Here is a 25,835-nt window from a genome sequence, read left to right as displayed (position 1 = left end):
AAGCAAAGGAGAATACTTTACATTTTATCATATTAGGAAAATTACTTCTGCAACACAAGTGAAAGGCGATGTTATTACGGGTTGATATCTTTGAACATCAACACTGTATTTTTACTTAATTTGATTTTATCTTAGAATAAGCTAAAACCGTCCACATGGTGAAACAAATTACATGATTGCACGTAATGAGACTGTTGCTAAATTTGCCAAGCTTCATAGGCTACTAAGTAGGAAAAACGGATTCAAAAACAGAAACAAGCAAAGGAGAATACTTTACATTTTATCATATTAGGAAAATTACTTCTGCAACACAAGTGAAAGGCGATGTTATTACGGGTTGATATCTTTGAACATCAACACTGTATTTTTACTTAATTTGATTTTATCTTAGAATAAGCTAAAACCGCACTGAACAGTAGTTTTAATTTACCTACTGATTTTCTGGTATTGCAGGTTGTAACCTGATTAATGTAACTAAAATTTTGTGTTATATTCTCTGAGATACATACTTCTATTGCAATTGTTTAGCAGGTTCTTAACTGCTTGGAGCCTCCTAGGACAACACTTTATGTTGTACTGTCGATGCACAGTTTTTCTTTTCAATCAGATGCAATTATAACCCTTACACTTCTTAAGAAATGGCAAAGTTTGTAAATTAAAACGTCTGATCTTCATTATCTAGCAGCATGATCTTTCTGCAGGGAAGATCGAATTTCTACCCAATGTTTCATTTTAGTTTTGCTGAATTCATGAACAGAACTGTCAATACCATGCTTTGTACTGTTGCTTTATGAAACAGTATAAATTTCATACATGTATGAAGAGAGCTTTAAAGCCTCTGGTTTCCTTTTGGAAAGACGCCTGAAAAGCTTACTGTGAAACCATCTGAACAGTAAGTAATTTAGCGTGTGGTTTTCATGGAAAAGCAGAGGCACTTGAAGTTATAGCACTGAGTAAGACACACTTTCTTCTCAGGCCTTCCATTAAGCACCAAAAGCCTTTTAGTATTGGCATCAAAATTAAAACAGCAGAGCAAAACACGGGCTTGGAGAAACACGTGAGCAAAGGAATTCCTCAGTGTGATTCCTGCATTTGAAACAGATCCAAGTCTTCCTGGAACCGTGAGGCCGAATCTCCTTCACATGAAAGCACTATTCAATGCTCAGGTCTTCTTGCAAAGTATCAAAGCTGCCCTGGCTCTACCTGTTGGCCTCAGATATAAAAAACATCCTATAGAAAATGCATATTAGGGAATAACCTGGCTCCAAAGAAATTAGATAATCCAATGCACAGAGGAATACAGAGGGTATAGTTCATTCTAAATCTCTGTATCACAAAGAGTTAACTGAACTCAATCCCACAACTAATTGCAGAACAAACAACAATCTAAGTGTTCAAATACACCACCTTACGTAAGCACTACCATTCAAGTCATAATTGATTTTTAGACTGGCAGAAAAAGCTTTCGAAAACCAAAGTGAGCACTGGTGTTCTTAGATTTCTAAATGACTGTGATTTGAAAGTGGTTGAGGAAAACTGCAAGCCTTCTGTCTATGATGCTTCCTCTCAATTCCTATTCTTATTGGGACTTTTAAATTGACATATTTTTGATTTTTTGCTTCTTGGTTCTATTAGCTGTATTACACTCCTAAGGTTTAGTGCCTTTTCTGCATTTTAAAGGCAGGATTTTTAAAATGGATACACACACATTTGTCACTAATTTTCCTTAAAATGAGTTACTTAATTGCACTTTATGCCATTTAAAATCCATCTCCAAATGTCTGAATTTTATGCAGTCTTCAAAAATATCATATGCAAAAGGCACTCAGCGTCACGTTCTTATTTCCGTAATTTACCTCACTCGTTTGGATTTAAAGGGATATAATAGATCACGCTTCCAGCCCTTTGATCAGTCTTGTTGCCATCCTCTCAACCCCTTCCAGTTGTATATGTTCTTGACATGGGCCACTCACAATGAATGCAACAATTTCAGCTGAATTCCACACATACTGGGAAGTACCATGAATCAAGGACCAAAACTTAATGATCTGACATATTTTGTCATTGGTTATGAGACGACCTATGTGATTGGATTTGAAGACACTGCATTCGTTCCACCTTAGCACTCCCACCTGGGCACTGAGTCTATCCTTTTTCCTCACATGCAGGAACAGCTGCTCCCCATCCATCATTACCCAGATTTATAGAAATATTTTCAGAAGTCCTTACATGTCTGGGTATTCTACAGTACTTTTTTCAAAGGGATGTAGGTGATTTTTAAAAAATTTAATCTACAGCCTGAATAAAGGACATGCTGACTTGACTTAAAATGTGAATGAAAAGGAAGGATATTCAGCCGTCAGATGTAAGATACTGTGTTAAAAATGTTTGTCTCAACCTTGCTGGAATTGCCCATGAAGAAACTTCAAGGCTGCTGTTGGCAAGCCTGGACCACTGATAAGTCCCAAACAACAACTTCAGAGCCCAGCCCAGATAAGCCACAGGACTTGACTTGACTACTGATACAACTTAAGGGCCCAGCCCAGACAAGCCACGGGGCTCAAAGTCCTGAACAACAACTTCTGGACCTGATGCAGCAGTTGTCTTGCAAGCCCACCAGGTGTAACTGCTGATAGGGTGGCTGCCCTGCAAGGTGAAAATGGGCTCTCCGGACACCTCTGCATGCTCCACTGATGGAGGCGACGCTGAGGGGGGTGAAGATCACTCCTGACGACCCTCATACGCACGCGCTAACCAGGCGGAGAATGGGCAGAGCGGCTCTTGGAACACTACATAATGCCACCGTGAACAGCTGTTCTTTGGAGATCTCCCCCACCGAATCGAAACAGGTGGACCTGCGAGACGTAGCTCGATCTGTGCTGGTAGCTGTACTTCTTGCTATCTTGAACTTTTACTGCTTTGCTTTTCCTTTTCCTTATCTTTATTTCCTGTCGCTCTCCAGCGGTTGTTAGTCAATAAAGGGTTTTGCTTTTGTGACATCTGACACCGTTTGTGTCTTAATTTCACCTTTGCGATCAAAACGAATCACCTTGACTCTAACCCTTATCAGGTATAAGCAGGTCAAGACATCAGACTACGCTGAAATGAACTGACAATATCTGAGGGAAAGATAAACTGTAACATGATGAAAAATTGTCACCTGTTACATACACCAGGAAGCAAGCGTTCATTTAACAGAAGCAGCGTACAGGGCAGGAGGATCTCTTATTGGCAGTAAACATTTCTATCAATGACATGATAAATTCATCATCTGAATGACAAATATAACATTAATTTTTAAGCCCTGTACAAATATTAACTACCACAATACCCTCATGTAAAAAGAATATTTCCCTTTTTTGTATATTGAAAATATAGGTAGCCTGACAGAGTTCGCATAAGAGAAATCCAGTGCATACTGAAGTACCCTGCAAACCCTTCTCACTAACAGCAGATGTCAGGAAGATAATGTGCTCTCTCTCACCAAATGGACAGAACACACAACCTGCAAAAATGGGGAAATATGATGATTTTTATAAAGACTTTTTTCATCTGGATTTATGTGAGAAACTGGAAGGGCTTCCAACATAATCAAGACTCTGCCAAATTACAGCAGCCTCCTCAGGGCTGCTCTGATCCTGAGTATCCTGCTGTTCTGGTTTTGCCTTGACATGTCACTCTGATCCCCACTGCCACCTCCGGGTCCTTCTTAGTTAAGGTTTGTGGACATAGTGTCCGAAGTCTGTCTTTTAAGTGTCTTCAGCATCCCCTTTGCCTTGGGCTTTATGAATTTTTCGTCTTTGTGCAGCTTTAGCCCCCTTGCAAGACAGTGAATAGGTGAGATCTCACCCAAAACTTTGTGAACAAGGATTTAATGTCTACCAGAAAAATAAAAGTATGGTGATTAGCTTCCTTAAAACACGTAGAAAGCTTAACAAGTTAGTATAAATTCCGGCATACAAGCTGTCGTTTATCTCTTTTTCTGACACAAAAAAAAATTGGTCAAACTGTGCATATTTTTTTCCTCTCGTTACAGAATAAAATGCGGCTTTGGCTATTCAGACTAAATTTTACTGAGCTTAATTATAGTTTCTGGCTTTGTTTACCACTGACTCATTTTGAAATGGATGATCTTATTCTACAGAAACTTAATTTATGAATGACTTATAATTTGAAGTATTCTACTGTAGTAGGAGGGATACTCTTCTGAGAACTGAGTCATACGCATAACTATCTGACACATCATGCTCAGCATGTGCAGTCAGTGTCTCCTTTTTGTCTTTGGGCCGATTCAGTACTCTTGCTCTGAAGACATTGCCATTAGAAATGCTAAAACTTCAGTCATCCTAATGTCCATAACTGCTGACATTTTTCCTACATGAGTACAAGCAGCTCTACAGGAAAAAAGATGTCAGGTGACAAAATCATCCAAATATATCTGCAATTGGTTTTTAATTAGAGATCCTCTCTTTTGAGCTTCACATGGGAAAAGTACCTCAAACATTTCTGATAAATTATCAAACCTAAAATCTAAATTGATTTTTGCAGTATACTTAATGTGTCAGTTTGAAAGTTACACTTCAACATAAGTCTGAAGATCTTTTGGTTGTCATTTCACACCTGAAATAGATACTTTTCCAAAATAATTTTTAAAATTTGTTTGCTTTGTGCTTCTTGGCAGAACAGTGTGTATTCCCTTTCCTGTCTTAGTCTGAGTCTCCAGCACAGGGTCAGCAAGGAGTCTAGAGGCAACTGTGTCTTTGCAATTTTTTCTTTCTTTAAAATTGCCTTGATTTCAGATAAATTATTTGGTATTCTATTAGTTGTCTCCAGCTGTGGATTTAGTGAAGATAACTGGAAAAAATTATAAAAAGAGATTTGCGTTTCTTTGCTTTTAAATGAAACTCCAGTACCTTTTACACACACAGAAAAAAAAAATAACCTGCCTAAAAAGAAGCAGGCTTGAGGGTAGCTCAAGAGCTTTGTCATAAACTTGGAACTTAGACATGTTCCTGTGGGAAGAAAGAAAAACAAACAAAAAAAACCATGAAAACATCACACAAAATACCTCCTAGCCCTTGGAACCACTCCAGAGGAAAGATGAGTGTATTTAGGTAGCTTCATATTAGGGGGCCTGTTAGCTCAGCCGGTTAGAGCGTGGTGCTGATAACACCAACGCCGCAGGTTCGATCCCCAGTCGGTCCCCATGTGTTGCCTGATCTAGTTGAGAGGCGTCCCTGCCCGTGACAGGGAGGTTGGATTAAATGATCTCTGAGGTCCCTTCCAGCCTAGGCCAGTCTATGATTCCATGATATGTCAGGGTGATATTGTCCCACCTAACTTGCAGATGTCTACATATGAGTTAGCTGTCCCACTAAGGCTCATGAGGAGCTAATCAATGAGTTTAAGGGACAACATAACCAAAAATGGGTCCAAACTTTAAGTATCCATGGAGTCTGCAATTCTAACAGCTGTCCCATTGAGCTGGGGACTTAAGGGAGCAAAAGGTAAGAGAAGAGGCAACCCTTTCTGTGGGGTTTTATAAACTGTGATCGCTAGGTAGGCCTATTACAGTTGGAGATTTATTTTTTCCCCAATCTATGTGATTTTGTTAATAATAAAAGCACTTTTGTTTGGCATCTTTCCACAACACACTATTCAACAGTACTTAGTAAGATTTATGTCAGTTGTGCAAGATCTAGTTCTCACTTCCTAAAGATGAGTATTTGGACTGTTAAAACCATGTTAGGGAAGCAGCAATAATATAAATATTGACCCTCACACCTTTTCTGCAGTGGACTTAGGGTAACTAGTTCTCTCCTTGAAACCTCAATGAGAGAAAATATCCAGCCAAGAGATATTTTTCTATGCCTTCTCTCATTTCATTCTTCCAGGGCATTGCTTGGGTTAGGAGCTAACAGGAAATCTTTCCTGTCTTTCTTATGGCATATTCTCCATGAGTCAGTTGTGGGGTAATAGCATAGCAAGCCTAAACAAAGAATGAGGTCTAAGGATAACTGTACAGAACAGCCTGGGCATGTTTTTGCCATGGGGTGTAGGGAGTGGCCGATTCTTCTCCTGCCTTTGAGCAGAAGAAGAATTTAGTTTGGGACAAAATCTGGATAATATTTTTGAAAGATGGATGAAGCTCTGTCTGATTCCTGGAGACTAACTACTAGGCTTTTAGATGCAGAATGAACAAAGGTTAAATGCTGTGACGTATCTGTCTTTTCCATGTCATAGTTGATATTTAGTAGATAATCTGCAAGGTTTTAAGGATCATGATGCTAGCTTAAGAGTGCTTACTTAGTATTTAACAGCAATAGTGTATACTGCAAAACAGTAATGTATACTGCAAAGAGCTTTAAGGCATTCCGGTAACCTAATTGGACATAAAAATAAAAATATTAAATCATGTCATTTTTACAGATTTCACTAAAATTCAAACAACAACAATTTGAAGCTGCAGTGTAATGTATATTCTCAGTTTAGTTCAGATGTTGCATCAGCTGTTGAAAAAAGCCCTGTCGTAGAAAATGTTTGCTTTACAGTTTTGCTATGATCTAAAAAAAATTTCAGTAAAAATAACCAAGAGTATAAAATTATGATGCTAAAGAAATAATTTAATCTCTAAGAAAAAGTAGTATTCCACCATCTTAACAGAAGAGCCTGTGTTTTTCCTTAAATTGAGTTTCATTATTTCAAAAATTCCAAAGTTGACACTCCACCACATATTCTGAAGTATACAGTGTTCAGTAAGATTGTGAGAATTTCTAAACCTCACGTGATCATACATAACCTTTTTACTTAGAAAGAAAAAAAAAATCACTCCTGTTGTCTCCAGTTTTCTGAAAATTCCCAAGTAAATTAATGATCCTGACCTGATGGCAAATTTAAGTTGCAGAGGTGAGACATACCAAGAGCTAAATAAGTGGGTTTCTTTTCCCTAGGTAGCTCCAGAGATTAAAATCAGAACTAGTTAGAGAACTCTATCACTCATATTTTTAGATATTACATTTTGCTATATTATTGCACATCAGGTTTAGTCACAAAACAGATGTGACAAAATTACCAAGCTGCATTTTGATGTCACATGCCAAAAAATCCATGATAAAAAAATACATCATACAAAGAATGGAACCTTCACAGTAGCATACTAATTTTTACAAGTGCTCTAGAAAACATATGCTCTGTATAACCCCTTCTAAAAGAAAATTCTGTATCTGTCATACCATAGCTTTCTCATATAACTTATGACATGTTTTGGTCACTACCGTAGATTGTTTTGATATATGGATAATGTTTTCTACTGCACGCAAAGGATGCATCCAAATAGATATTTAAGTGCTCCTGTTTTTATTTTCGCTGACATTTTCTTTTGGTTTGCTTTTTTTTTCCTCAGTTTTTCTCACTCAATGTAATACAATTGTTATCTGTTTATTTAAATAACTATCCTGAATTTTCTTTCCCTGCATAAATCTTTACATTCCATTCTATTCACTACATAAAAAGGAGATATTCATATGCCAAACCAGTTCTTTCCAGTGCCACACTGCAGTTGTATGCAGGAGGCATACTAATTTTCCCACACTATAAAAAGTTATTGTAGGTGTTTTTCTCCATAAGACCTCTTTGTTCACAAAAATCCTGTTCTTATGAGTCTCAATTTGTAGACAATGGACATTGAATGCACAGTGATATCCAAAGGTGATTTTGTGGAAACTCCGTGGTTTTCACTCTAGTCTTTAACTTTCCTTCTCCTGGAAATTAGGTTTACACAATTACATAATTCTTGTCCTTGGCCCCAGTGAATCTTGACCCTGTTGGACCATTTCATCCTGCTTTAGCTGAGTATCAGGCTGCTCTGAGTTAATACATTCCAATGAATTTAGAGAAAATTGCTGGCAAGGTACAGAAGAGAGCACAGTTTTGCATCTATCACTAGAGGAAGTGAAGGAATAACTTAACTCTTACTATTTACATGATGCAGACGCCTGGCAGGGAATATTATATGTAGGTTTAAAGAAAATTTAATACACTTTCTTTGCCCAGCCGTAATAATTATGGATGTTAAGTGAACCTAGAGGTAAGTGAGAAGGGTAAGTGAGCAGGTGTGGGGAGGGTGAAAGGAGCTGAGGAAGAAGAACAGTGACATTAGGAGTGAACAGTTTTAGGAAAGGAGTAGGAGGGATCTGGAGGGATAACTGTGCATGGGATGCAGAGTGCAGTGGCAGATAGGATGTGTGGGCTAAACGGACATAGGACAGACACAAAATTTTTTTATAAATATCTATGTTAAATCAGTGGAATGGTATCAGCAGAAGATTCGCTGAGCAGAGCTTTGGAAGTTGCATTGTGAAGTTTGGTTATATTTCTGACAAACAGTTATCTAAACCAGATTAGGGAAGCAAGAATAGAACTGACACGGCTTGGAAATAATATATGTGGAGAATTGCTTATAATCAGCCTATTCCCACGAGAAAAATGTTTCTTTAAATTAAGACGCAAATGATGTGACCAAGAGGGCAACCCTAACCACTTCCTGCGTATTTTTAATTCTCCCAGGAAGGGGCCCAAAGTCCCTATACAGCAAAAATCATATATTTTGTATACCAATGTTTAGAATGACTTTTCAGGAAGGTTTACTCTGAGTCAACAATCAGTGCAGTCATTTTGAAAGACCTCAGTCTTGTTTGATATCTAACAAATGGACGTTCTTTGCAGAGATCAGCGTGGAGACTTACAGACTAGAAAGAAAACTAGTAAACTGCAGTATGATAAGCCTGAGAGATTAATTCTGTTTTAAATTAAGGTTCTCTGGCCAGTGCTTCCTCTAATCATGAAACAAACACTACTTTTTAATAGCCATATAAACAGTACACAGAGAGTGCACCACCCCAGGAAAATAATCCAGCAATAGCATGGCATCAAGCTAAGTGAGGGTCAACTGCAAGGACAAAATATAATCAACCTGATTTCAAATGGTGAGGTAACGGTAAAATACTTCGAGCAGTGGCTTAGTCCAGGTCCAAGTTTGTGTGACAGAGCCCAGAGGGTTATGGTCAATGGAACAGGCCCAAATTAGAATCATAGAATGCTTTGGGATGGAAGGGACTTCAAAGATCATCTAGTTCCAACCCTTCCACCATGGCAGGGACATCTTCTACTAGATCAGGTGGCTCAATGCTCCATCCAGCCTGGTTTTGAACACTTCCACGGGTTGGAGGCCTGTAACCAGCAGTGCTCCTCATGGGCCATTACCGAGTCCAATCTTATTCAGCATATTCATCAATGACCTAGACAAGGGGACAGAGCGTATCTTCAGCAAGTTTGTTGACGATACAAAACTGACAGGTGTGACTGACACACCAGAGGGCTGTGCTGCCATCCAGCATGACCCGGGCAGGCTGAAGCACTGGGCAGAGGGGAACCCAATGAAGATCAACAAATGCAAATGCAGGGTCCCGCACCTTGGGAGGAACAACTCCACGCACCACTGTAGGTTAAGGGTAGACCTGCTGGAAAGCACAGTGAGGAGAAGGATCTCGAAGTCCTAGTAGACAGTGAGTTAACAGCGAGACAGCAATGTGCCCTTGTGGCAGCCAGTAGGTTAAGGAAGGTCATCCTCCCCCTCTGTTCTGCCCTGGTGAGGTCACATCTAGAATACCGTGCCCAGTTCTGGGCTCCCCAGTTCAAGAAAGACAGGAAACTACTGCAGAAAGTACAGAGGAGGGCTAGAGAGGACTAGAGGGCTGGGGACTGGAGTATCTCTCTTACGAGGAAAGGTTGAGAGAGATGGGATTATTTAGCCTGGAGAACAGAGGGCTGAGAGGAAACCTTATAAACCTCTATAAATATCTAAAGGGCGGGTGCAGGGAGCCAGACTGTTTTCAGTAGTGCCCAATGACAAGATAAGAGACAATGGTCACAAGCTGGAACACAGGAACTTTCATCTAAGGAAGAACTTCTTTACTGTGAAGGTGACAGAGGCTGGCCCGAGAGGTTGTGGAATCTCCTTCTCTGGGGCCTTTCAAAACACACCTGGATGCAGTCCTGTGTGATGTGCTTTCAGCAATCCTGCTTTAACAGGGGAGTTGGACTAGATGATCTCTAGAGGTCCCTTCCAAATCCCACAATTCTGTGATTTTGTGTAAAATAAACATTTATAATGACAGACACAAACAAAATTTATACTAACTAACATTTTTTTTTACTCCAACTGTTGCTGAAAAGCTATATCTCAAGATTAACAGCCAGGATGAGAAGTAGAATTTGTAACAATGAGATAGTCTCAAGGGAGTCTGAGTACATTTCAGTTCTTTCATGGAAGAGTCAGCACAGAGCGGCCGAATTCACACAATCTCCCTACTCATTTTTTCCCAAAAATGCCACTTTGTGGCGCTGACAACATGGCGTAGTTTGGAGTGGGTTCAGCAAACGTTAAGAAGTTTAGACTTAGGGATTTCCTCCACAATTTGTTGCCAGAGCCACAAATGTGAGAACAGCAATATCTTAGTGAAAGCTGAGACGTGATGCTCCTTCCAAGTTCTATAACCATAGGAGAATAGCTGGGGATACGTTAGGGAGTTAAACAGTAAATAATATGCATGCGTATGATTGATTGGAAATAGCACACTGTTAAAAACAGTTTTGAGAGGGTAACTTGAAACAGAAGATGTTCTGGGAGCTGAGAAAGTGAAAAAGAGAGCCTGGAGCAAGGGTGCACTTGAGCCCCAGGGCCCTACAGGCAAAGTGAAATCTGTGCCTGTCTCTGTATGGGTGTGCACTGTAACATAACAAGGTGAGGCCAGAACTTTCACCTCTCAGAACTGGGAGCCTGCAGCAAACTGCCCTGCTCACCCCACAGTCTCCGTCAGGTGGCCTTGGTATAGAATCAGAGTAAGAGACAGAATATGTATGTGGACGCAAAGAAATGCTATTCTATACCTAAGGCTGAAGAAGCTGTAGCAGGCAGATATAGAAAATACTGTCTGAGAATATTTTAAACTGAAGAACAAAAAGATGAAAGCAAGATTCCCTCTAAAGCCATTAAAAAGAGAAAGTGCTTACAGGTAAGAGGTTTTTCAAAGCCTGCTGATTACGGAAGTCATGCTTATTTTTAATAATTTCAAACTGTAAAATAACTTAAAATGAAACAGAAGTTATTGTTATTTCATTGCTCAGAGAACTAATATGCTTTGTACTGGAAATTAAGTTGACAAGCATCAATATAGCCACTGGAGACTCCCAGCAGTACCTGGGTTTTCTTCTGATCAGGAGCATGCTTCTTCAGGAGTGCTTCTCTGCAGTAGCATATATGTGAATTTTGGGCACCAATATTAATTGTTGTGCCCGTATTTCCTGCACCTGTGCCACTCCAGTTGCACAAAACAGTTGAAAACCCACAGATCCTTCAGATGTCACTTCCGTTGCTGTGTAAAAATTTCTAAATCACACATACGTATCTTTCCATCACCTCTTGTAGTTCAATGGTATAGGATAAGCTTAGGAAAAAGCAAATACAATTGCACAACAGCAGTTTCCACCCTTGCATAACAACAGTTTCCACCCTTAGCTAAACAGGCAGTGGCTTCTGTTCCCCCACTGACTGCAAAGTAGCTATAAAGACTGTTAGACCTCAGCTGAAAAAGATTTTTTTTTTTAAGAGAAATAATAAAAAAAGAGAAACAATGAAAAAAGAAGCATGAAAATTAAATAAAAACCTGCCATTTCTTTTTTCTCTTGTAAAACGTACTCTATTTATGCCTTAGCCACAGCTGGCAAATAAACAGAGAGGTTATGGAATTTGATTAATATAGCATGCAAAAGAATGTAATCTATTTTCATTTTCTTGAAAGGTATATTATAAATATAGGGGGGGATTGGCAGTACAATGTTTAATGCATAGCACATATTCTTTTACCTCAAAACCTAAGGTAGCATAGTTAAAACAATTTCAGCCCAAACAGATGCTCAGCAAAATATAAATTATCATTTGGATTCTCCTTACAGATACCTATAGATAAATATCATAGAATTATTAATTAAAAATAAGATAACATATGAAGAAAAAGAAGAAAATACTGGTTTAGCTCTTGAAAGTTGTTTATATGTTTATATGTTGCTTGTCAACAATTTTTCACAAGTTAAAATTATGCTTCATTAAGTCTTAGGGCTATGAGTAACACAAAATAAGGTTCAAAACTTAGTGTCCTTACTGTCCAGGAGGAAAAAGGTAGTTCAAATAAATGAACTTTAATAAACTCGGATATTTGGCATAAGATATAGCTATTTAAGAGAAAATTATATTTTTAATTAGTTAAGACCTATATGTAACTAATTAAAAAACTAAATATATGAAAATAATATTCCTCTGTTATTATAGACCAGAATTCTTGTATTCTGTGAGAAGTTTGGATAGCACAACATGAAAGCGATGTCACTGAGTGAAAATATGTGGCTTAGGTAACAGAAAAAGTGCTACTGAAAGGAAAAACTTTTATATTTCTATGGTCTGGCATGTAACAGTCTCTGCGAATGTACATACCCATTTGACACCCCACATTCCAGAACTTATGAGGTTCATAATTTGAGGAGGTTTTGGTTGCTTTGGGGTAGATTCTTGCAATGAATCTTGAAGTATGTGAAATAAACTCTTTAGCTGAAAAAAAAGAATAAAACCTTGGTAAGAAAGAGTTTATTAATGAAGAGGACCTATTTGAATAAATAATAATAAGATATAATAATCCAATCCAACAATTTTAAGGGTTTTTTTACAGAATGAGAGTACATCCTATCTATGTACTTCAATTTTAGCACATTTTTATGCATACTAATGTTAGAATATGGGCCACTCTGAGATATGGCTAAAATTCTACCTTAAAATCTTAACATTTTTGTGTATATTTGAAACTGATAGTATTCCTGTGTATAGTACAGACTTCTGCTAAAGTTTCAATGGCCAAGAATCATTCCTTCATGGAAATAGTCCGTTTCCTGACCCAGTTGTTAGGTAAATATACAATTTTCACACTAAAGCCCACTGTGTTCTCATGGAAAATGAAAAGACAGAACAGAAAACTGATCAAAAGCCCACTCATTCTTTAGTACTTTAATGGGAAAAAAAATCATCCCAAGACAATCTCAGCTTGATCGCTCTTTTGAGGTTTAAATAAAATGACTGAATGATCTCAAGACCAGCACATTTCTAAAAGACAATTAATTGGTTCCTTTATAATCTTCAGAAGATATTAACTATTCAAGTGAGCTGATTTTCTTCCTCCTAGCAGTGTTCCCTCTCACAAAGGCATATACTACACAGATATGGAGAACTTCAGATGAGTTACCTAAACTATTCCTGATTTTAGTAATTAAATACTTATCTTTCCAGGGTCATTACTCTAATCCTTCCCATCCCCCCCGACACCCCTCCGTCTTTTGTTGTTGTTGTTGTTTTTGTAATAGAACTACTTTCATGTTCCCTAGATTGCTAGAGGTACTAGAGAGGATGGTGACTACGGACAACTGGCAGAAGCCTACTTGTTTTGATGCCACTCAGCACCATTCACCTAACCACCACTGAATCACCTCCACAAAGCAGTGGATGGCAGCTGGGCTGGCTCTGAAAGAATGGGCCTGTGGCAGACTTTATCCTCAGAGTCGCAGATCACTGTTCTCAATGTTCCTTCAAGGCTGTTGGCAGACAGCTGGAGTTAAAACAGCATTGGCTGCACCAAATGGAGACGCTTCAACACAGGACGAGTCTTGAATAATCCAACTTGGCAGGTATGAAAGATCTGGTCCAGTCAATCCTGCTATGGGGTTTATTCATCTCCTCCAGTGCGGGTTCTCTTATCTGCAGTTATCATCAAAGCTACATGCCCAACTCCAGTACTACAAACCATACGCGAGGATGTGACATCCATTTCACACATTTTCAAGTATCATAGCATCATAGAATCATAGAATCATAGAATGATAGAATCATAGAATGGTCTAGGCTGGAGGGGACCGACCATAACTTTTTAATTACTTGGTGCAGAAAACAATTAATTAAAAGGTGTTCACATATTTTATGAACTGTTTTAATATTTGTTCTTGTAAAGCTACATGAGATTGAAACAAAGATGATTTTCAATTTGAGAATCATAGAAACACCAAGGTTGGAAAGGACCTTAAGATCATCAAGTCCTACCTACAGCCCTGCACCACCGTAACACCAAACCCTCTCCCGAAGTGCCACATCCAGCCATTTTTTAAACACGTCCAGGGATGATGACTTCACTACCTCCCTCGCCAACTCCTTCCAGTGCTCCACCACCCTTTGGGTGAAGAAGTTTTTCCTTGAAGAAGTTTTTCCTAATATCCAAACCCAAGTGAAATAAAGAATGCAAATGATAGTATTTCTAAAACAATGATATAAAATCAAGCAAATAAAATTGTATGAATGGGTTTAAAAAAAATTTTAAAAAATTTTAACCCTTCCAATCCCTAGGCAGTAAATCATAGCAACATTGTAACTTTTATCTGATTAAATAAAAATAAATTACCTGAACGTCTAACAAATCTTTGTGCTCGAGTCTCTACAAATGAATTAGTTTCATAGCACTGCTGATTACTTGGGGAATGATCAAAGCTCACAAACTCCTGAGATTTGGTATAAATCACAAGGTCTGACAAGGTCGTCCTCATCTAATAATCATAACATAAAATAATGGAAGAATAAAAAATGAAAATAAGACATTTTGTCATTATTATTACTAACAATTCAGAAGAAAATATCATTTTTGGACACATAAAGCATGGGAAAATGTGCCACAATTAATATTTTATCTTCACATATGACTTTTGATAGTGAGAGTTGATCCAGTCAGAGGCGATTAAGGTTGTGTCTATGTTCATCACAGTAAATGTAGAGTAAATGGAAAGACACTTCCAGTGCTTCTTAGAACAATTTTCTGTTGGACAGCTTTATAATTTCTCATCTTCTGAGACTGGTATGTAAATTAATTTACTTTTCCGTGTGTCTTAACATTACTTGTTTAAAGACTACATCCAACTTTATATTGCTACATACTTAAAGTACTAGAAAAGATATATTGGTAGGAAGTACTGGTGAAAAATAATTTTAAAAAAGTGCAGGTTAATCAATGTATCAATAGCACAAACTCAACTACAAAACGTAGACTAACAGAACAATATTCTGCCATGCCAAGCAAATCAGTCGTAGGTATATTCCTCCAAACATTGCTCTGAAGTTGGGAAAACACTGTTCTTAATTAAGATGGAAAGTTCTTTGGCCAAAGTCTTTGTTTAGTCTTGTTCCATTACCAAAGCAAGCAAAAATTAAAGGCTGCTGCACATTGAAGCAGCTAAAATTTTACCAGAGTCTTATATATTAAACTGGGGTGCTATGTGACCTCTTCATTTTACTCAGCATGAATTTGTGAGCTAATTATCAGTAGTACGTGGAAAAGAGCTAGTGGTGCTAATAATGTTTACATTTCCCTAAAGCTTTTAAAGGCACAATCTCATCTAACAAAACAATAGGAATTGCCTGCTCGTGATACTTAAACTACTCAAAGTTCAAGGTATTAATTATTCTGGAGCCATATCCCATGAGGACTAGCAGAAGTCTGTCACAGAACTTCTGAATAATACGACTCACTGGATGTGGAAGGCAGTAACTCGACCGAAGCTAACAGCATCACTAGGGTATCTTGGATGTGGACTCTGATGCTCCCCTCATCTTCATTACAGCAACAGAGTAGGACCTCATCATAAATTAGTTTCTTCTGCCGGTGAAACGTGACCAGACATCTGTTGTACTGCTATTGATCAAGACATATGTGGTCTGTGTTCTGATCTGTAACATGATGTTACAAACACAGGTGACCCTATAATCTGAAAATTTGGCCTTCCCTGTTCGAAGATGACTCCATCGTCCCTCAGAATTTTTCCTCTATAACAGATGGAAAGAGAAAGAAGCGTCGATCCTGACCTTTGAATTACTTAAAGAGACAGAGAGGAAGAGGCACTGCCTCTCAGCAAAAACACTGAGCCCTAAGGATCATTACTAGTCTATCCTCATTCAGAGAATTGGTTCATGACATGCAAAAGTGACTGGGTACTGGGTGTTTCCCGTCTGCTTGAAAACTTGAACAAAGCTGTTCAAACCCTGATGGAGAAACAGATTTCCATGGCACAGAATTATTACTTGGTTAAAAAAAATAAATTCAATCTGTCTATCAAAAATAACTATTACATCCCAATTTTACACTCTCAGAAATAGCATTTCATGGTAAGTCTCTACATGATAACTATAAAAATACCACTTCTGAAAGTGCTTAAATATGTTTTAGGGCAACCAGGGCTCTACATCTAATTTCATACATAAATCCAGAACAAAAGAAAATAGGAGAATGAGAACTCTTCAAATGAAATCTCCAAGATAGACTGGTGGATCATGGGAAGAAAGCATTAATTCTGTCCTTCCTTATCAGGAACTTCTATGAGTGTGCTCCATGCACAGCTCCAGGAGGGCCATGAGACCAAAGCAGTTCGGTAACTTCATCTTAGATCTGTTGTGGTATTGAACACCTGGGACAAGCACAAGGCGTGAAAGTGGAAAATATAGGTGGAGTTTAGGATGGGAGAACAAGAGCTGCTTTTTACTACGATATTAAAATATGCCCCAATTTGGAGTGCACTGTAAGAATCAGAAAAACTCTGAAACCTCGAGCTAAAGCATATTATTTAAATATATATTCTTCTAAGTAATTTTAAAGATTACCTTTTAAATTTAGTCTCTGTTTTAAGGTAATATTTTTTTTTTAAAAAAAAAGCATGCATAAATGTGTTTTCTATAGTCAACTGAGACAAAAGTTACCTTCACCTTTTTTCGAGGTGGTGTTGAATGTTGCTTTTCACTTTTTCTTTTTCTGGAAACATTCCTCCTGTGAATAGGGGCTTTTTTATCAGTCTCATCTTCCTCTGCCATGTTTTTGAAGTCAGAAATTTCCCCTGTCTCACCATGGCTGTCAAATTCTCTCCTGAGCGTACCTTCCTCAGTTGTTCCAATTATTTTATTTTTTATCAGAATTTTGGATTTTAATGCCTGTAGAAAAGAGGTTAAACAGTAGTGACTAGAATTATGTATGGATTAATTTCAGGTTTTCATACATAGGTATTTAATCCACATCATGAAGTGAGGTAGCACAATGAAATAAAGATAGATATAGGTGAGGCAGAAATCAAAACCAAGCAAAACAAGCTGGAATCTGGGGATCAAAGAACAGAACAGAATGTGAACAGGTAACCCCATGACAGCAAAAAAAGCCTCTCCATCACACAGATGCTGAAACTGTGAGCAAGACTGAGGAGGAAAGTGTCAGAGAAGGTGGCCAAGTAAGACATAGAAGGTTTATTTTTTTGCTATACATGAGTTCATTTTTATATAGAGACTCAATAGACATTTATCTAATATTAATCTGAATTATTTTTAGCTACTGTTGCAGCTGCTAGAAATGTTTTATCCTATTTGATTAGTGCATTTGTGCACATATCCCTAGCATATGAATTTAAAACTGAGTGGATCCTTATGCTGATCTTACCTGGTTAAGAAAATTAACAGTGTTTGGTAATTCATTGCCCAAGAGGTTTCACTATTTTTAAATTGACATGTTTCAACTTCCATGGTATAGAATGTAAGAAAAAAATCAATTAAATGTTATAATTTCTAATAAGATGGCTTTTGTCTACGCACCCATAATCCTATGAATATAAATTTAACCTGGGTTTCTGAAATAACATTCATAGTACAACAGCGATTGTATAGCAGACATTCATCTCTACCTCTGTACACAGGAACTGCCAACGAGTAACGGGACTTACTTGAGTCATGTACAAAAGTATTCCTTAAGCTTCACATGCACTTATTGAAATTTAAGGCTAGGCAGGCCACTAATCTTGGACATTCTCTGTGATCCCACCACCACCCCATAACAGGGGAACTAGGGAGAGAGATTCTGAGGTTGAAAAAAACTCGAACCAGTTTAATGAAAAAGAAAAATCACACTAACAATAACAGTGAAGATGTTGGACTATATACAGATGTTATACAAGCATGCAAATATATTCAAAGATACAAAAAAAAAAAATTAATAGAGAACCCATGCCTTCTGGACTAAAACAAGACCCAAGCAGAAAATTCTCAGACTGGACTTGACAATAGCAGATGGAGCACCCGAGTCCAGAGCCCCAAGGACGGAGCACCAAAAAAACCACAGAAGGAGCTGTGCTGCTCCTACCTAGCATGGGATGCAGGGGCAGACAACCTGTTCTGACAAAAGGTGCTCCTCTGCAGTGTGGAAACAGTGGGCAGGAACACCGGCAGCACAGGGAAAGATTACAAACAGCCAGTGACAATCCCTTCAGCACAGCAAGCACTGAAAGACCCAGGACTCTCCTTACGGGCCCTTAAATACTGAGCACATGGGAAGGAACACTGCGGTTGGTCCATTTGGGTCTGCTGACCCATCCTCTCCTGCCCATAGGCACAACTGCCTCTGCTTCTCCACTGTAATTGCCCTCTGTGCCAGGAGCTCCAAAGAGCTTTGATCCTGCTCTTAAACCAGGACAGCACTGGTGAAAAGGAAGCCTGTACTGCTGAGAAGGTTACAGAAATAAGGAACAAATATTTACCCATTAAATAAAATATAACTCAAACATTATATTTTAAAGGATCCATTAAGTAAATATGAAAAGCATGGATGACAGAAACATATATAGAAAACCAAAGCTTTATAATAGAAACAAGAGCTATAGGCAAAGAAATTGACATTCCAGATATTTACACTGCAATCTCCACTGCTGATGTTCTTCTTATCTCTTCAGATCTTGTATCAGTCGTTTGTCAGTGTGCCAGTGGAATGAGCTAGCCTAAGCTTAATATCTATCAATGCCATGCTAGTGTAAGATGTGATTAGTCTCTCTGTACTGGTGATCCAGAATAAGGCCGCCCGTTAACACTTCCTTCATTTCTTATTGATACATTCATTTTTTTCCCTTGGTATTTTTAGAAGAATCTTAATATGAGTAATTACATTCATATGTTTTAAGAGTTCTGAATTTTCCTTTGCATCTTCATATTTCCCAATATTTAAATAAAATACTATCCACTTGTGGTCTTGTACTTTGTTTTTCATAGGTAAGATTTAATTCTACAAACTGAAAAAAAAAGACCCGGTATATACGGGAAGGAAAACCTTTCTGTAAATATATTACTGCCTCCTATATGTAAGCTTGGTTTAAGTGGAAAAAGACTGTAGTTTGTGTCATCATATAAAAATGGGCCATATTTTAAGTCAGACAGATTTTAAAATTCTCTTTACGAACTGTTAGCAAAGATGTAAATACCCTGCAGTAGGACAAACATTTATTTTTCTTTTTTTTTTTCCGTAAAGATAATATTTTCAAATCACAGCTATCTTTTGATAAACAGTTACAGAAAACACTCTAGCAAGAAAAAATTTTACTGTTTTTTGGATAGAAGTAGATTTCAATAGCAGCTAATCCAAATCACTGAATACGAACTGAAAAAAAGACATACAGATTTCAAGAGTGACCTTCAAATAAATCTTTAAAAAAACCCCTTATAATAAATGTATGGTTACCAAATCAGTTACTGTGAAATTCAAGTTCTTTAATTTGTAATTAACAGTGTTAAACATGTAGCATCTTTTTGTACAAATGTCTAAATCTTTTAAGCAGATAATGAGCTGAAAGGCTGAACATTCACTATAACTTCTCCTTCCAGTTTGAATATAAGTACGAATTATTAAAATGCACTTTCACTATGTAATTATATATAAACTGTAACCATACTAAAACCATTAAATATTTAAAACATAATATGTCTTCCTTAGAGCATTATGGAACTTGGAGTCTGGCAAAAGCTCCAAGTTCAACCAATTGGATCAAATATTTTAAAAAATTAAATGAACAAAACTTAGTTCTTGTACTAAATAAGCATTATGGTTAGTATGATACGTAACGCACATCAGAATAGCTGATATAATACAGGATTCCAAGACAAAATCACAAGTGTTTTGGAATGGTTCGGGGAAACCCACCTACTGATCATTGCAATTAATATAAAAAGAAACAAAATTCAGTTCTCAGAAATGCAAACCCTGGGTTTCGTCATGACTATTGAAAAGAGAACAGCTTCCCTTACTGAAATTTAGCAGGTGGGCTGGAAGGGAATCCAAAGGATGATTACAGAGAAAGATGGTTACAGGTTGGTTAAAATAATTACTCCAGTGTACTCAGGGCCCTCATCCATAGGATTCCCTACTGCAGTTCAATATTCCAGGAAGATACCTTGTCAAAAGAAACACCTGACTTTTATATACTAAATAAACCATCAACCCACCTGGCTGATGATAAAAAGTATGACAGCATTTTATTTCTAACTACATTACGAAGTTGCCTTACAATACAAAGAAGTTTTTAATAACAGGTAAATGACTGGTGCATGTTTGATGTATCTCTGGGAAAACAACATTCCCTAAAAGACTATACAATACAATGTCCAGAAACAGCATGGGACTCAGATGAGACTTCTGTTAAATTATCACTAGAATCTAGAGAATCCAGAAATTTTATGGAAAAGAATAATGACTTTATTATTTTGAGGTCATCACCAAGACATGTTACGTTTTCAACAGTGGACCGAGAATGTTTTTTGACTTGCTAAAAAATAAAGATATTTCCGACGCAAAAAAATTAGTTAAGATATATGCATATGTAACTTGTAGGTCAAAAAATAGGAACGAATTTCAGCACTGAAGCAACAGAATTTGATATGCTAAAGCAGTTGTGATCTTGAATTTCTGAGTGAAAAGCTCCATGTCCTACCTTTTCAAAAACAAGAAAATAAGACTATAAGATCCTATAAAGACATGGGAGAGAAAAATTTGGAGATGGTTAGACTGAAAATTGAATCATATAGCTATAGTTTAACTAGACTGGTACCATTTTTTCAGACATTCGAAACAGTCAGTAAGAACCAACTTGTCAGAGATTATAGACAGGCACGTACAAGTAGGTTTTGAAACCGTCTCAGTGGGACAGATCTTTACGGAGAAAGCAAGAAAGTCCAGTACCAATCAATATGAATCTCTTAAACTCGTGTTCTATCTAGATGTCAAAGACTGTCACACTTGGTAGATATAGCTGAATAAAAAGGTGAAGGAGGAATCCTGGCTATGGGGTTAGCTGTTTTTCCCCCTAAATAGCAGGATCTAGAATGCCCAGAGAGTGTAAAGTTGTACTGCAGATCCTCTATGACTCTTTCTCAAGTAGATCATTAAATAGGTCTTTTTATTTAGATAGCATGGTTTTATTAACTATGGAGAAACTTTGGAGGTTGTGGCCAGAAATGCTTCTGGAGCATCACAACACAGTAATTGGCCTTGCAGCTGTGTGATAAACATTAAAGATGACTTTTAAAATAACAGTAGATGCCACTTCACTTTCAGTTAACAATGCATCAATATCTCTTTCAATTTTGTGATAGGAAACCTGTAAATGATGAAAAATTCCTAAGTAGTTCATATGTACATATCATGCCAGCAGTGTAAGAGTTGATGTACTACATACAAAATTGAGGAGCAAACCTTCATCAAAAACATCGACGTGTTTACATTCTTTTTTGTATGTTACTTTGAGACTTACTTTTTTCTTACTTGTTGTCAGTAGATGTCAATCCCATTAGAGAGGAAGGATTCAGCAGGGTAACTAAAAATTGATCTCACTTCTGGGATTCTAATATTTTCTAAGGTCATCTACAAACTGTTGCACGTTCTGTCACTTTATGCGAGCATAATCCAGGAGTGTTGATCTAACCAGCACGGATCTCTGTCACCAGTCAGTGACGCCAAATATAATTTAATGTGGGAACTGACTCAGAAGACTTGGTATTTCAATGAATGTTAGAGGAAATTCATGAAGTCTCTTTAGAAGTGCCATAGTGGCCAAGACTGCAAGGAGAAGATTGTAGTGGGTCTGTTGCTTTGACAGGCAAAATATCTGCATGGGAAGGAGGCAAGAGGATAGGTAGGGTAGAAGAAACTGGTGAAGCTCGAGAGTGTTCTCAGTTTGTCCCATTGGGTAAGGAGTGTGTGAAAGGAAGAAACAGTGCAAAAGCCTTCTCTTTACTCTACTCCACATGTAAGGAAAGAATTGTCTGTTGAGGTTCTACATAATACAGTAATATTCCAGGGAATTAACAGTATTGGTACAGTCAGTTGCAGTCTGAACATAAGACTGAGGTCAAATAAAGGCACCTCTTTTCCTGAAATTTTCTGGATTTTGTATTTCAGGGCAAGATGATGTCAACAGGAAACAGAGCACAATAGCTTTCAGTGACCATCCAATTTTCTCTTCTGGACCTTTTAGTGGTTTGCACTTAGACTTACACTGGTAGGACGCATCATGCATGAAAGGTGGAGCAAGGAAATACCTAAGAATGAGTTGGCTCTGCATTTTAATCCTCCTTCCAGACAAACACAATTATCTAGGCTGAATGCGTGTAGCCCAAAATACACTCAGGAAAGAAGGTAAGAGATAGATCAGCCAAGAGAGGAGAAAATAATTTCCATGGAGCTCTCCAAATCTCCAAGATACAGGTAAGAACTTTTAGTTGATAAATGTTTCTATGAAGTGCTGTGTGGTGCTGCACTTCATGTACAGACAACAGCACCATTTGGTTTGGATCTTGAAGAGCATTGAGAAATGAGTGTTAAAAGGAAGCCTCGCCTGAGCTGCATGTGGGAGGAGCAAAATTAGGAGCAACAATAGCTGTCACACAAGGAGGATTTCCCACCCAGGAAACAGAAGGTTTCAGTCTCATGTGACAGAAAGGAAGTGGATCTTGAGGGTCCTTGCCAAAGTAATTTGAAAGAAAGGGGAAGGAGGACTGAACTGGGTAGTCCAGAGTCAAATCTTTGAGGAATCCTACAAGGAGGTTGTTACAAAAAAGCCAAATTAAGAAGACGATAGCACAGGTCATGAGCACAGGAGGTGACGACTAAATGAGCAACAGCTTTCTGTGATGCAGACAGTCAGAGGGCTTGAGGAACAGAAGTACGTCCTTTGCATTTGTAGGCCTGCGAGGCACATGTGGCAGTAAAGAGGTTTGTGCTGTATCCCTAGGGATATTATTAGATCAGAATAATCTCAAACACAGCGTATTATAAAAAATGTCTCTATGGTTATTGTTAATTTCAATGAAGAGTGAAACACTTTCTATCCTTTCAATCCTTCCCGTTTTCCTTGCTAAGACCCAGCCAGAAGGGAGGAGGGTGGAGGTCAACTCAAGTTAGGTGAAGATGACAAAAGAAGGTAAACAAAATTTTAGGGGAAATAGAGTCAAAACACTGTAACTGTAATCCAAATACCACAACTTCTAAATTCAGAGTAACTCAGTTTCTATGTGTATTTTAGCATATAAGCAATTTGCCACCTATTTTTATTTTTGTTTCAATGTAAGGTGATATAAAAGTCTAAAAAAAAAGAAGCAACAGTGAAGAAACTGTAATTTTAAATTAATATCCGGAATAGATTTTAAAAGCATATCCAATAAAATATGCTAAGGAAAAAGCTAATAATCTAGGTTAGTTTTTTTACTTCATTTCAATATTTAATGAAAGATACAGGTTCACATATAAATATATATGAGTTATATAGCAAAGTTTCAAAAGAGGAAACTGATTTCAAAGCTTTCCCTTTTTGTTGTGTATGAACATAATATAGATAGATACAGTTATCTGATAAGAATTTTGCTAGTAAAAGCACTCATGTAGGCAGATACATTAGTTCCCTGGAGTGCATTATTCGTAGTCATTTTTTTCAAAATGAGTTATTAGGCTGCCAGTCTTATCAGCCTCTAAGTAAGTGTATTTTCTGCACTTGAACCATGCCAATGAGCACTTATCATAGCGTTGAACCAATCTTCTATATGAGTAATTCCAATGCATTTTAATAATCCTGATACTATATTTTGTTAGACTTATATTAGAAATCAGAAGACTTTAAAAAGCAACATCTTTACTCTGTTACTGGTGTTAATAGCTCTGATACAGTTTTCATCCCAAGGTGGCTTTACCAGTTGGATTGCTATTGAAACATACCATATTTTCGCTAGTGCTCCATCTTGTAAAATGTTGAAAAGTAAATGATATAAGTGACAACTGGGTTTTTTTACACTAAGAAACCTTCTCACAAACAGTATTTTTAGTTCATCATTTATGGTTCTGTAACATCTCTTTTGCACTACTTAGGTAAAGCAAGCTTAGGTCTAAGTCCAGCATCTGGCTCACTCAAATGATAATGAATTTGCCCAGGTCCTTAACTTTAAGGATGTGATGCCACTAAACAACTTTTGAACATGGACCAAAAGCAGTTCTTCAAAACTATGTGAGCTGAAAGTCAAGCTTAATAATCTGTCTATAAATTCAGTTATAACTACCTATTTTCATTGCAAAATAAAATCCTAATAATTTTTCTTACACGCTCAATCAGAGCAGCTAAAAGAAATTGAGATGATCTTAATTCTTGTTCACTCTCAACACAATGATTTATTAAATTCAGACTTTTCTAAGTTAGCTGAGGACAGTGGTATTATTTAGTCAACTCTTACATAGATTTGTAATACATCTCACATCACTTCAAAAGATTAAAAGTTCAATAGAATAGATCTCACCTGAATAGCATATGTTTAAGTGAGGAATGAGTGTGGAATCCAACAATGATTTTTCAGGCAAAAGTTCTACTGAACTGACTTGTGAAAATTCTAAGCTATGTAAATATGAAGTATGAATTTCTTATATCACAGTAAACATATGGTAAGGATTGTATCTCTTAGAAAGTAATATTTTACATGTGTGATTCTGTGACTCCATGATTCAGATGGAGTACACTGATTTCATGTTAACTACAGAGGACATCTGATCCTTGGACATCTATTAGACTGAATGCAGCTATGCTTCGAGAAGCTTTAAAACAAGCTCACATGTTTAATATACATCATATTTTTTCTAATTTAGAGAATAGTTTTCAAAATTGCAACGTGATATTGGACAGTATGATATAAAAATATAATGGTACAATGTAAGGAAAAATATGTTGGCTTACTGAGAAATTTATTAAGATACATTAAAAATATTTAAACTAACATAGCTATGAAAGTGTGGTAACACTTTAGCGTGCCTTTTCGATGCAAGTTGAAAAATGACAAATCATTTACAAAAAACACATCACTTTCTGTTTTGTGTTTCCCTATGAGAGTATTTCCTTCACATGTTCTCATTTGCATTGTGCCTTTTTCAGTTACTGTAAAAAAAGATATAAAATATATCTGATATATCACTGACAAGGGTTGTGTTGAAACAACAATCTTGTATGTATGCAGGTATTTGTGTTACAAGAGATTAGAAAAAATCTTTTGTCCTTGAAAGAAAATTATGTGCAAGAACTGGAACAATGGGAATGTATTTGTTTGAGTTTGCAATAAAAATTTCAACTCCCATCTAATTGCTTTTTCTGACAATATCCTAGGCATCTCAAGCCACCAGCTGAGAAACACTGCCTTAGGAAGAAACACACTGAGGAAGAGAGAACATTTTTTCAGTAATAGAACTCGATGAAATAGTTACATCAACATCGTAATTGACAAAAAAATGTAGATTCAAGTTTCCATTTCAAAGACATATTTAAATTTCAGAAGATTTCTCAATCTAAGGAACAAAAACTAAATTAGCAGGTACACTAAC

The 25,835-nt window shown here is 37.2% G+C and overlaps 1 protein-coding gene across 1 annotated transcript in view; it reads right to left on the bottom strand.

The window, feature by feature from the left end:
• LOC104281286 (1-phosphatidylinositol 4,5-bisphosphate phosphodiesterase zeta-1-like) overlaps positions 1 to 24,660 on the bottom strand; it is a gene marked incomplete at both ends in the record, with an annotated part of 31,035 nt that extends 6,375 nt beyond the window's left edge. The window contains 4 exons of the mRNA XM_009879235.1: positions 12,548 to 12,661; positions 14,550 to 14,691; positions 16,874 to 17,116; positions 24,574 to 24,660. Coding sequence (XP_009877537.1) covers positions 12,548 to 12,661; positions 14,550 to 14,691; positions 16,874 to 17,116; positions 24,574 to 24,660 — 586 coding nt within the window. The remainder of the gene's footprint in view (positions 1 to 12,547; positions 12,662 to 14,549; positions 14,692 to 16,873; positions 17,117 to 24,573) is intronic.
• Positions 24,661 to 25,835: the final 1,175 nt, after the last annotated feature.

The sequence above is a fragment of the Apaloderma vittatum genome, unplaced genomic scaffold, assembly GCF_000703405.1.
Source record: "Apaloderma vittatum isolate BGI_N311 unplaced genomic scaffold, ASM70340v1 scaffold3282, whole genome shotgun sequence".
NCBI classification, from domain to species: domain Eukaryota; kingdom Metazoa; phylum Chordata; class Aves; order Trogoniformes; family Trogonidae; genus Apaloderma; species Apaloderma vittatum.
The sequence above is the reverse complement of the archived record's forward strand: the minus strand, read 5'-3'. Positions and strand labels throughout refer to the sequence as shown.